The sequence below is a fragment of the Petaurus breviceps genome, unplaced genomic scaffold (genome assembly GCF_028583685.1).
Source record: "Petaurus breviceps papuanus isolate PSGF00001 unplaced genomic scaffold, PetGlider_PUasm1.0 118, whole genome shotgun sequence".
In the NCBI taxonomy this organism is placed as follows: domain Eukaryota; kingdom Metazoa; phylum Chordata; class Mammalia; order Diprotodontia; family Petauridae; genus Petaurus; species Petaurus breviceps.
In genome coordinates, this window is record NW_027185616.1 from 19,682,953 (window position 1) to 19,697,085 (window position 14,133).

The window sequence follows — 14,133 nt, forward strand, 5'->3', positions numbered from 1 at the left end:
TCCTAATTCTGGACTTTGCAATCTGTGACTTTTTTAAAGTCAGTTTGATAGGCAGTTTATTGTGAATTCTCAGGGATGCCAAAGGGACCCTAAAGTTATCATGAGCTTTTTCTTCACATGTAGAAAATATGCAGGAAAGAGGAATATCATTAATAAGAACTAGGAAAAGGCAGTACTGTTGGGGGTGAAGGAGATAGTGGCAACAGTGACATGAAACAAAGGAGAAAACCACTCTTGACAAGAAATCTCCTTTCTCCACTAGCTTACAAGTTGTATGCATGAAGACTTGTGACATCTAGCCATCTAATGAATGGACTGCCATTGAATGGGGCTTAATCTTTGGTTGGAGATGTAGGTTCCCAAATCCAACCAAGAATCTAGCCTCTGACTTTGTGCTTGAGCAGAACCACACCCCTTAAAGCCTGAGACAGTTTACTAAAAAAAATTAAATTAGATTTATTTTTCACTCAACTCTTTCCCTCCTAGCTTCCTCAGTTGAACAGAAGAAGAAAAACAAAATCCTTGTAATGTATAAGCATAGTCAAGTCAAAAAATTCCCACATTGCCTGTGTTCAAAAATGCGCTTGATATATTTTTCATAATCTCATTTAGTAAATATGTGTTAGAATAATAGAATAGCATAATGTGTGAGTTGGAAAGAAGCTTAGAGGTGATCTAGTCCAACCCCTTCATTTTAGAGATGAGGAAATTGAGGGCTAGAGAGATTAAATGACTTTACAACTGAGGGTCAACCAACTAGATAGCTCTACTATGTGCATAGCACTATGCAGCATAGTTGTTTTAGGGTGGACACAAAGCTGAATGAGATGTGGTTCTTGCCAGCAAGGAATTTATAGCCTAGTGGAGGAGATAAGCATTATAGCATTAAATACAATGCAAAGCAGTATGTAATAAGTGTTCCTAGAGTTCTAGAGTAGTTTGTATGTTTTAAAATTTTATCTTTTTTTATATCACTGTCCCTTCCCACCTACTCTATTCCCCACTTTTCCACCACAGAATCCATCGTGCAGAACAAATCGACACATTAACTCTTTCTGAAAATGTATGCCTAATTATGAACCTCTAGTCCATCACTATTAAGAGGTTGGAGGTGTGCTTTGCTATATATCAATCTCCTGAAGTCATGATCAGTCACTGCATTGATCCAAGTTCTGAAGTCTGAAGGTTTTCCTTTAAATTATTTTGTTCATCATATTAGTTATTTCCTGGTTCTATTTCATTTTGCATCAGTTCATATAAGTCTCCACATACTTCTCTGAATTCATCTCCATCATTTCTCATAGATCAGTAATATCTCATTACACTTAGCTCACAATTCCGCATTTGATTGGTACTCACTATTTCTGGTCCATTTTATAAAACGTGCTGCTCTAAGTACTTTAATTACCTATATATAAAGATTTTTTTGCACATATGGATCATTTCCCTTATTCTTTAACTCCCTTAGGGGAATATATCTAGCAGTAGTACCGTAACATCAAAATATCTGTAAATTTTAGAGATTTTATAATTATAAATTATTTTCCAGAATAATTAAAATGATTCATAGCTCCAACAGTCCATCAATGTGCCTGTCTTTATAGCTCCTTCTATATTTACCATTTACATCTTTTGTCATCTTTGTCAATCTAACTGGGTATGAGGTGAAACCTTAGTGATGTTTTAACTTTCATTTCTCTTTTTATTAGTGATTTGGAGTATTTCTTTCAGATTGTTGGAGAAAGCTTACATTTCTTATTTTGAGAATTGCCTATTCATATCCTTTGGACATTTATCTATTGAGGAATAACTGGTTGTTGTAGATTTCTATTAAATCCCTAAATGTCTTGGATATCAGATCTCTATCAGAGACATTTGCAACAATGTTTCCCCCAATTAACTCCTCTTCTCATTCTAGTTGTATTGATTCTCTTCATGCAAAAGCTTTTCAATTTTGAGATTGAAACTGGCCATTTTATCTTCTACGATCCCATCTGCCTCTTATTTAGTTAAGAGTTCTCTCACCAACCAGAGTATTCCAAGATACCTTCTTCCATTTTCTTTTTATATCTAGGCCGTGCATCTATTTGAAATTCATTGTGATAGGTGGTCTACAGTGGTTATCTGAACCTAATTTTTTCCTGCCTGCTTTTCGGTATTCCCAGAAATTTTTGCCAAAGAGATCCTTTTTACCCAGTACTTAGTATCCTTTGGATTATTAGATCTTTTGTAGTAGTTTAAAGAAAGGTGGTGGATCACTACTGGCTGGGGTGACAAGGTAAGATTTCGTCAAAGAGGTGACAATGAGCTGGAGATTATCAAGTCAATATTATTGTAATGGATGAAGGTGGCATGGTGGGTATTCCAGGCAGAGGCACAGATATAGGAAAGCACAAAAGCATGCTATGGGGATATGGTTTTTATGAGACATAATTCAGGTTTCCACTTTTTTTTCATTTGTGAAAAAGTAAATTTTAGGTAGCATGTTAAAGATCTGAAAATTTAAAGTTTACTGATTAGCTTTGAAATAAGGAAAGTTGTAATCACTAGAAGCCAATATAGGCCCACAAAGAATAAATCATGCTAAACTTATCTCCATTAATTTTTAACTTAATTTTATTTTTAATATATGGAATAAAACAAGCATTTCCATAACATAGTACAATAAAAGGATGATTGTGCATGCAACTGCAAATCTTCTATGCACAACTTTCTATTCCTTTCAGATAACATCAAAATTCTCATGTAAATTTCTTTTTTTTTTCTTCCATCCCCCATCCCACTCTAGAGATGGCTACCATTAGACACACACACATAATATGTAAAATTATTCTATACATAAGTCTATTTACCACTTCTTTCTCTGGATGCAGATAGTGTCTTTCTTTATATGTTCTTTATAGTTAATTTGCGTATTTATAATAGACAAAATAACTTATTTTCTCAAATTCATTTTTTAAATAATGCTAATATATGAGCGGGCAGACTGGGGTAAGGAGTAATCAGTATGCTTGCCATCTTGGGGTGGCAGATAGGGGAAAGATGGGGAGAAAATTTGGAACTGAAAATCTTGTGGAAATGAATATTGAAAACCAAAAATAAATAAATAAATTCTGAAAAACTAAAAAAAAAAACAATACTGCTGTTACTGTATACAATGTTATCTTGGTTCTGCTCATTTCATTCCTCAATGTTTTGTGCAAGTCTTTCCACGAGCTCATCATTTTTATAGCACAATACTATTCTTTCACATATACCACAACTCATTCAGCCATTCCCCAATTGATAAGCATCCTTGCAATTTGTAGTTCCTTGTCACCACAAAGAAAGCTACTATAAACATTTTGGGACATATAGGTTCTTTCCATTTTTCCCTGATTATCTTTGGAAATAGTCTGAGGAGTGGTATTGCTGGGTCAGAGGGTATAGGTAGTTTAGTAACTCTTTGAATGTAATTCTAGACTGCTCTCCAAAACAGTTGGATCATTTTACAATTCCACCAGCAATGAATTAGTGTCCCAATTTCCCCACATCCTCTCCAACATTTGTTACTTTCCCCTTCTATCATTTTAGCCAATCTGATAGGTATAAAATGATATCTCAAGTTTTTTTAATCAGCATTTCTCTAATCAATAATGATTTGGAGCATTAATTTTAAAAATAAGATTATTGGACTTAGGGACCAGGAGATTGCAATGGACGATGTATTTTTATTTCAGTAAGGCTTTCAATAGTCTTTTATCTTTGTGAACAAGATAGAGAAACAAGGTCTGGATGATACTACACTGGATAGATTCATGGTTGGTTGAAGCACTTTGCTAAATAGAATTGATCAACAGATACTACAACAAATAATCAACAATATTAATAGATATTAATTAATAAGTAATAATGTTAATTGACCAATAGATCAACGTCAAACTGAAGAGTGATTTTTAGTGACATATATTTGTATTTATTTTACTCAGCATTTTTATTAATGATTTAGATGAAGGCATATATTTTTAATTTTGCAAATGATATAAAACTGGGAAAAACAGTTAATAACATGAACGATGGAATCAAGTTCCAAAATTATATTTAAAGGATGTAATGATGGGTCAGAGGAAACATGATGAAGTTTAATGGATATGGATGCAATGTCCTGTATTTAAGTTTTTTTTTTTGGAAGGGGGAAGGCAAGGCAGTTGGCGTTAAGTGACTTGCCCAAGGTCACTACTAGCAGTAGTGTCAAGTGTCTGAGGCCAGATTTGAATTCAGGTCCCCTTGAGCCCCTGGGCCAGTGCTCTATTCATGGTGCCACCTAGCTGCCCCCTGTATATAAGTTTAAAAAATCAATTTCATCAGTGCCAGATAGAGGAGAGTAATGGAGTTTCACATAAAAAAACTTGTAGTTAACCATAAACTCTATATAAGCCAACTCTGTGGCTGCTCAAAATCATAATGGATTTTCAGGCTTATATAACAGAGTTCAATACTCTATTCATACTGTGTGTATGGCATCCAATGGCCAGTCTTGTCAATTTCAGTGAGTCTTATCTCCACTGCTTTGGTCATCAAGTAATGATTTATTTTTTTGTCTACAATAATCCATTTAGGGCAGGTGTAGAGGGGTTGGTTGAGGAATTACACCCACTGCTAAAAACACAGATCTTTTGAAGTATTCCTATTTGGAGCAGAAGATGAATATTGTGTTCAATCTAGGTACACTGACAAACTAGAGTGCATATGGAGAAGAGTCCAGGATGGTGAGAATCATGAAAACTGTCATATGAGAAATGGTGAAAAGAGCTGGTGGGGCTTAAACTGAAGAAAGAGTACTTATCCTCCAACATTTAAAAGGTTATCAGGTGAAAGAGATAGACTTAGTCTGCATTACTCCAGAAGCCACAATTAGGACAAGTGGGAAGAAGGTTCAGGGAGATAGATTTTGGTTTAGTAATAAGGGGATCTTTAAAAAATATTGTTAGAACTGTGCAACAATGGAAGTGCTTAAATAGAGGGTGGATAAACAACTATCTGTCAGGTATTTTGTCTACCAGATTTCTGCACAGGGCAGGCAGTTCTTAGAAATGACCTCTGATGTTCCTGCCTACCCTAAGATTTTATGACTCTATTTATATAAATGCTCTACAACTTTGACCTTCAGCACTTCTTTTATCATAGCCAGTTTTCTGCTGCTACTTCCAAAAACATCCTGGAAAGATTGAGAACCATCTACTCACCATGATCAGAAAATACTTATTTTCTCTTCAGGGGTAGTCAGCTGATATGAAAATATATAGGACCATTATTTGGCTACTAACAGTGTGAAGGGCACTACTATGTATTAGGGTTCCAGAAGTGTTTTGAATTACTTGTTGACAATCCTTTTGCCAAATGTAGCCTAAAGCAATCCATCATCTTTGTACATAAGGTGTTGAAGGGTAATACCAAGAGCAGTATTTCAGGGTCGCAGCTTATTACAAGAAGGGGTATGACAATAAACAATTTTAGGAAAAATAGGAATGAGCAGAGCTCTGCAGAGTAATTTTAGAGTAAATTGATATCCCAGAAGTAAAATAAATTTCATGAATTTGATCCTAGAAAGAAATGAAATTTGGGTGATATAGAGATAGAATTGGAGCTTGCTTTTCTGAAATAAGATATATTATCAATCATCTTCAGTCTACTTCTCTGAGAGGTATTTAATCTAAATTTACATGAACTATGTCTAAAGCTTCTCCCTAAAAGACATATATTCTTTCAATTCTAAATTTTTTTATGAACACAGGTGATTTTACTAAAATAAAGAGCTCTGGCTTATTATGTCCATCTAAAATGGGGGCCTAAGATCACTGGAGAGGTGAATTTAGTCACAATCCAATGAAAAGCTGTAATAAAATGATTCTTTGAAGATAACTAAAGATTCTCTTTTTGGCAGAAAGTATACAGGATTTATATTGAAGCAGCTGTAAGTCTGGTTAGATTAGGAAATCCTGACTCATGCTAAATCATAAAAACAATTACCAGCCCTTAATTTTATGGTTTCAGCTTGGCGGTTTGAATCTTTGATGTGATATTAAAGATGTATAATTTCCATGCTTCACCCCCTTTTGAAAGACACCCAGAATTACTTAGCTCTCTTAGAAATCTGAAGTCTTCCTTTCTTACCAGTTTTCAGTATTTCTAAAATTTCCTGAAATTCCAAAATTTCCTGTCTTATCCTTACTGAATCACTGTTGGCACATCAATGGGAAACCTGATTCTACTCCTTACTGGGATGTAATGATGATAGATACTTAGGGTTTATTTGGATAAAAATTTAATAAAGGGTTTTAAAGTATTAAAAACCAATGAGACATTAAATAATTAAATCCTAAAGAATTGGTGGGTCAAAGAACAAATCATAGAAACAATAGAAAATGTTGTTAAATAATGTGCAACAATGAAACAATATCTCAGACTTATGGAATGCAAGTAAAATAGTCCTTAGGGAAGTTTTTAAAAATCTCTAAATCTTTTCATCAACAAAAGAGTGGGGGCAGCTGGGTGGGGCAGTGAATGGAGCACCGGCCCTGGAGTCAGCAGGACCTGAGTTCAGATCCGTGCTTGGACAATTTATACTTATTGGTCATGTGACCTTGAGCAAGTCACTTAACCCCAATTGCCCTGCCCTCCCCCCTCCAGAAAGAAAAAAAAAAAGAGAGAGTGGAAAAAATAATGTGCAATTCAGTCTTAGATTTTATTGGTTGCATTAATCACCTTCACCTTCTACACCATGAAGTGATATCCTGAAATGTATAATAATGACAATAACAATTAATTTAATATAGCTCTTACATAGTGCTTTAAGACTTACAAAGTTATTTCCATATATATTATCATAGTTGGTCCTCACAACTCGGCAAGTTAAGTTCTGCAGATATATATTTTTTGCTTTTAGGAGGGCAATTGGGGTTAAATGACTTGCCCAAGGTCACATGGCTAGTAAGTGTTAAGTGTCTGAGGCCGGATTTGAACTCAGGTCTTCCTGACTCCAGGGCCAGTGCTCTATTCACTATGCCACCTAGCCACCCCCAGTTCTGCAGATATTATTATTATTCTTCCCATTCTATGGAATTCCCATTCTAAAGGAACTGTGGTATGAAGAAGTTATGTCTATGATCACAGGGTTATTATATGTCAGAGGTGGGGAATGATATACAGTTTTCTTGACTTCTAAATCCACTACTTTTCCCATTTCACCATATAGATGAAAATTGTCAAATGATGCCTATAAGCTTATCAACAACTGACCCAGCACCTTCTGGACACCATCTACACAGAGAAAATGGAAAGGAGTATATGAGTTAACTGCCGTTGTATTTTTTTCTCTTTTTTTTTAGCGTGGCCAAGTCACTGAAAGTCCCTGTATATGAGACCCCAGCAGGCTGGCGATTCTTCTCAAATCTGATGGACTCAGGAAGGTGTTCTCTGTGTGGGGAAGAGAGCTTTGGTACAGGTAAGCTTTGTTATATCTGATTTTATGAAAGTCAACATGGGATAATGGAAAGAGAGCATTGGACTTGGGATAAAAAAAACTGGGCTCGATTCCAACTAGTGACACGTAATATCTGTGTGTCTATGGAAAAGTCACTTAACCCCTCTGAGTATATGTTTCCTCATGTATAGCATGGATACACACATACACACATATATACAGTCACATATATACACATGCACATACACATACATACATATACTTATATATGAACATAATTTTCTATAGTAGTACCATATAGAACTAATGCTATATAGTATATGGTAATACTCTATAACATTAATACTATATGCTACATAATAGCACTATATAAGATAATCTTATAGGGTTGGTGTGAGGAAAGTCCCTTGTTGGCCAAAGATTTCACATAAAGGTGATCTTCACTCATTTCTTGGACGTTTCCAAACCATACCACTGCATGAGTAACTACCTTCCCCCTTCTCGCTCCTCCTTATGTGTTTTGTTGACTCCTGTTAGAATATAAAATCCTTAAGGGCAGGAATTATCTTGATTGCTTATATTTGTGTCCTCAGAAGTTAGCACAGTGCCTGAAATGTATGCTTAATACATTCTTTTCATTCATTCATTCTTTATTATTATGAAGGACATTTGGCAAGAGCACCATGTATCTTCCTGAGATTCCCTGACTCTGAGGCCTGGAGATCTGTATACATACTTACACATACACACATACACATGCATAATTGTATATAGGCACATACATGTATATACACACATAAATGCACAAACACATGTATATATGCATGATATGTGTGCACATTAACATGCACACACATATACACAAATACATATACATACACACTATATGTATATATGTATGTATGTGTGTGTGTGTGTGTATTCATCTACACCAGTGACCTGCTGCTTAAGGGCAAGGTTTAGAATCCCTGCTTTTGAATATTAGTGCATCTTAGTGGGATGTGGCTTTTAAAGTTTGTTTCAATCTTTTCTTCATCCTTTTATTTAAAAAATAATCCTGTGAAATGATCTGCTCTGAACGGTGTGCTTGGGTTTTAGCCAAATTAATAACCTCCCTTAGTTCAGTCTGAAGCTGCTTTTCACAGTTCAGTGAGGTTGAATTCCAAGTGATTTCATTCTTGATTATTTGCTATTCTCACCAAATACCTTTAGTCCCTGGAAATTTCTTTCTGGTCTACATGGAGAGAGGGAGGGAGAGCAAGGTGGCCCGATGTCCTTGGTCAGTGCTTCTAATATACATGATATAAATTTCTATCAGATACTTTCTCTTAAGTATTTAGGTCTGATCTTCCTGCTTAGGTTAACCCAAGTTCCATAGCTTTTCCTCTGTCCAGCCTCAAACACAAGTTGAAAATTATAATAATGTAAAGAATAGCGGTAGATGTTAGCATGATGCTTGAAAATATGCAAAGTAGATGTTTTATTTCATGAGCACTTCAAAATAACCCTGGGATAGAAATGCTATGACAATTATTAATACCTGTCTTCTGGATAAAAGCTGTGGTTCAAGAAGTTAAATGATTTGTTCATGGTCACAGAGCTATTAGTCAAGGCAACAAGTATTTATTAAATGCTAACTATATGCCAGATGCTGTGCTAAGTGCTGGGAAAACAAACAGAAATAGAAAGAAAGACAGTCCCTGCCTTCAAAGAGCACGCATTCTAATGGGGGAAGAGCTCAGTGAGGAATGAAGACATGACTGCCCTGAGCATGTTCCTAAAGTGGAGGTTTTAGGAGGAACCAGGCAATCAAAGGAAGGGCTGGGCTGTAGGGGCAGAGTGCATGATCAGGGTGAGAAGACCAGGAGCAGAGTCAGCCTCCAAGTTGAGGAGACTGCAGGAGGCAGATTGAACTTCCAGGGTGAGAAGGCTGCTATGGCAGGATGTGTGGCACAGTATGGGGAATTAGGAGCAGAGCCCACAGAAAATATCTGTTAATGGCAGAGATGGGGGGTGTCTGTTTTTCTGACTCCAAATCCAACGCTCTACCAATTTCACCCCTACTCTTGTGTCTACATCTGTGAGTATTTGGGGCTCAAAGCATTGGGTGTGGGTGTAATAATGTTGCTTTGTGTTTCATGGAAGCATCACATCCTGGGGGGCTGTAGAAGATCTTCCTTCTCAGTCTCCTAAACCATCCATCCAAACTAGTGTGACTCTGGGCAAGTCACTTAAACTCTGAGCTTTAACTTCCTCATGTATAAAATGAGGAGGTTGGACTCAATGATCTCCAAAGTCCCTTCCAACTCGAAATCTATGATAATGTGATACTACTTAACTTTTTCCACCCTCTTCGTATGACTGCTTTCCAATAGAAGTAACTTTATCTTTTTTTTGTCTTTGTATATTTCATTTATTTATTTATTTTGTATTCCAAATTTATTTTATCTTCATTCACAGAGCAAAACAACTATTTACGCAACATGGTACAATTGAAAAGATTGGTACATGAAACGGCAAACCTACCATATACAACTTGCTATTCCCTCCAAATGTACAACAAAGTTATTATGTAAATTTCTTTTTTTCCTCCCCCTTCCCTTCACCAGATAAGACTTTATCATTATAGAGTCTTACAATTGTTATTGTTTGTTTGTCCTTTGTTTTCTGGAGGACCAATGACATCATGGGATGATTTCTTGACTTGCCCATGAATTGTATTTAAGTGAGGCAAAGTTGCACAAAGCTCTCAGCCTCACTCTCTTCCAGAGTCTCTGAAGTCCAGTGGCGGGAGAAAAGTCTTGCAGTAGTGTGTGAGAAATGGGATTGGTAGTTCCTTTTGGCTCTAAGACACTAAGGCATAGAAGTTAAGCATATGGTTTTAAGGTCACAGGCAAGTCATTATTAGGGTTGGGAATTAAAGTCATGTCTCCTGGCGCCATCCTGAGTTGTGCTATGTCCATTGGTGATTGCAAATTTGGAATAGTAAGATAAATCAGCACCATCTGCTGCACTTGTCATTTATTTTGTGGATATCCCAGACTATTCCATCCAATGTGGGACTCAGGGGCATTCCCAAAAGAGTCACAAAGTCTAGTAACACTAAAAGTCTATATTACAGGCAACATTTTGACTTACACAAAGGAAAGTTTGACGACTCATATGAGACATCTGGGGACTTGGAACAGGGAAACAGGAATAGAAAAAGAGGGGTCCAAGACAAAGGATACCACAATTCTGGGTTATTGGAAGGAGAAGGATGTAAGTAAATCTGTCACCACAAGGGAAAAGTTACAATTAGGTATCAGTTGCAGAGGTAGCGGTAGAAGTGACTGCAAGTTATTTTATTGCAACAATCTCTAATATAATTTCTTTTCAGAAATTATGATGATACTTTGAACATGATGATATAATATAAACTTCATTCAAAAACCCTGTAATGTAAATAAAAGCAGTTTGTTGCCATAAAGTATTGAGCAAATAGCTAGCTAGGGTATAGAATTGGAAGGGAAATCCCAATGCCTTTGGTTCACAAATGAAAGAACGGAGACCTAAAGAGGTAAAGTCAAGGTCACATAGGTAGGAAGTAGAACAAATGGGATAAATTCAGACTTAACGGTGCTCCTACTAACCACAGAATCATAGAATTAAAAATGGAAGACTCCTTAGAAGTTATTCAGTCCAACTCCCTCTTTTGACCATTGAGGAACCTGAGTTCCAGAGAGTTTAAAGGACTTACCCAAGGAGAGTAAATGACAGAGGTTTAATTTAAATTCAATCTCTTTGACTCTTTCCATTTCCCCATAAGGCTGCCCATAAACCCAGTTTAATGGATATATGAAGCTTCTTTAGATATTTCTAAGCAGACAGATGCTGTCAAAGGACTTCCAAATGACCTAATTCAATACCTTTAATCTATTTAAGGCTTTCTCACACACTTACTTTAACCTACTATGATCTAAATTTCTATACCTTTTCAACAATTATTAAATACCTATTATATACAAAATATTAAGTGCCTAGGACTGTGTTAAGAGTTTAGGATTAAAAGAAAGGCAAAAAGATAGTCCCTGCCCTCAAGGAGCTTATATTCTAAAGGAGACAGTCATTTCTAACCCACTCCATCACCTGGCTGCTAGGTGGTTCAGCAGATAAAGTATTGCCTGGAGTTGGGAAGACCTGGGTTCAAAGTACATCTCATACATATATAAGTTGTGTGTATAAGTTGCAAGTCACTTAACCTCTGTCTGCCTCAGTTTCCTCAGCTGTAAAATGAGGATAAGAATAGCATCTTCTTCCCATGGTTTTTGTGAGGATAAAATGATAGTGCTTCTAAAGTACTTTGCAAACCTTATTTGCTCTACAAGTGTTATCACTTATTATATGTTACCTTAAATAATTTTCAAGTAGTTATTAACCAGTAATCTCAGAACAGAGACGTTTTCACTTCTTTGTATCATGAATGGTTTTACTCAATGTGGCATTTGCTTTTTGAAAAAAAATATTAAGTAGGTTAATATTTTCACTTGACTCTTGTTGATGCTTTTAATTTGTTTTGTAGCATGTTGGCTCTCAAGAAAAATGGCGTAAGCTACAGTGAGAGTATTGGACTCCAAGTCAGTGGATTTCGGTTCAAATCTCAATTTGGACACTTCTGACTGATTTGAATTTGGCTGAGTGACTTACCGTCCCTCGGCCTCAGTTTCCTTTTCTGTAGAATAAAGAGGTTAAACTAGGTGACTTCAAAGGTTCCTTGCAGCAATCATAAATTTATGATGACGTGATGGTGGACTTAACTTTTCTGAATTACTATTTCCTTCTCTGTGACTACTTGTCCCGTAAGGTCTTTCTGAACAAAGCATTTTGACAATCTGTATTAGAAGGATCATGGATTTAGAACAGAAGGAGGCCTTAGAGGCCATCACCTGAAGTCTCCTTATTTTATATCTGAGAAGACAGAGCCACAGAGAAATGAAGTGACACTCCCCAGATCAAACTGGGCAGAACTGGGGCTCAAACCTGTGTCTTTTGCCACGATACCCAATGGTCTTTCCATGTACCACACTGTCTTTCAAATGATCATTTGCTCAGTAAGTGGTTTCATAATACTTATGCTTTTTAAAAAATTTGTGGCGTTTTGTAAACTTTCCTGAATTTTAAGAGACTCTTGAGAATTTATACAGAAGGGGAAAAAGTGTTTTTGCTAGTATTAGCCAGAAGAATACTAGCTGGGGTGCAGAAGTAGGCTATGGAAGCTATGTTGACAGCATTACCAGTGCTGGGAGAGCCATTTCTATGAAGGAGATGGGCTGTCTGCACACATGTGCAATTCAGTATGAAGTGGGCCAGAGCTTGGCAGTGCTGTGACTGACGTTCCCAGGAGCCTGCTTGAGCAGCCTGAAAACTGAAACTCCCTTTTGGATCCTTTAAAAACTATCAACCTCTGTGCTGGCAAAAGATGGGGTCCAGTGTGAGAGTCTGAAAAGCCACTTAAAGTCACAGTATTAGGTCTGCTAGTGAAGCAGTTAGGATTCTATTGTTTCCCCACCTAATTTATGGTCTGATAGAAAATGATAAGGACAGATGACTGCATGACAGCAAAGGGGACTAAGGAACAATGTCTTACAGGCTAGGTTATCATGCAGGACAGGACCTAACAGCATGCGGGAGAAACCTAACACTATGGTCTACAGAAGATTGAATTAAAACTCACTAGCCCTATAGAAGTCAGGGTTTTTATTCCAGTGGCTGAACAGAGACTTTCTATGACCAAGACTTCCCCTCCTCATTCAAATATGACTCTCCAAAACCAAGGTTTAGTGCTCTTAAAATTATATAGGATCCTAGATTTACATCCAGAAAGCAAATTAGGTACTATTGAGTCCAGTCCCTCTTATTTTACAGTTAGAAGAATAAGGGCTCAGAAGATTGAGTGACTTGTCTAGAGTCACATAACTATTTATAATGTCTGATACAGGATGTGAACACAGGTCTTCATAACCCCAACTCTAATACACTAGCTGCCTCCTAAGCGAACTTTAGGATGCCCCAATAGGGAAGACAAAGGGAAGTGCTGCAAGTTATCTGTCCTAGGGGAGCAAAAGACAAAAACAATCACCACCACCCAAAAAAAATACAACCCACCATGAGATTTCCCTTTTATACTGTGGCCTGCTGAGGTCCTTAGGAAGTCAGTATTTTCAGCACAGTCTTCTGTGAGAGAGAAATGGGGTTAGAGAAGTATAAAAGGAGAGCTGTTTAAAAAGCACACTTCTCCAGAAAGATACATAGACCTGGGATGAGAGAGAGAATGTCAGGTGGCGGGCACCTTCCCTCGCACCAAAGGTATAGCGTCTGCATTTGTAATAGCTTGTCTTCTTTCAGGTAATGTTAAGAATGTGTCAGATGGGAGATGGGAAATTTTTTTTTTGAAATCTTTTTAATCGGTTATATTTTATAAATTATAAATTCATTTAGGAGTGAAGAAGCAGCTTATAAGGATGTTTGTGTATATGAGGCTCAGAACAAGTGAGTGCAGTATGCCATAGTGGAGAAGGACGTGGCCTTCAGGTCTGACAGACCTGGATTCATGTCCCCTCTGGGACACTGTGATAGTAATGGCAATTAAAGATTCCCCTGTATTGGCTTGGTTTTCAAATTGATTGTATTAA

General features: G+C 36.8%; 1 protein-coding gene across 1 annotated transcript in view; it reads left to right on the plus strand.

The window, feature by feature from the left end:
* Positions 1 to 14,133, plus strand: part of PGM5 (phosphoglucomutase 5) — a 221,670-nt gene that overhangs the window by 123,349 nt on the left and 84,188 nt on the right. Inside the window, exon 7 of the mRNA XM_069086900.1 lies at positions 7,368 to 7,483. Coding sequence (XP_068943001.1) covers positions 7,368 to 7,483 — 116 coding nt within the window. The remainder of the gene's footprint in view (positions 1 to 7,367; positions 7,484 to 14,133) is intronic.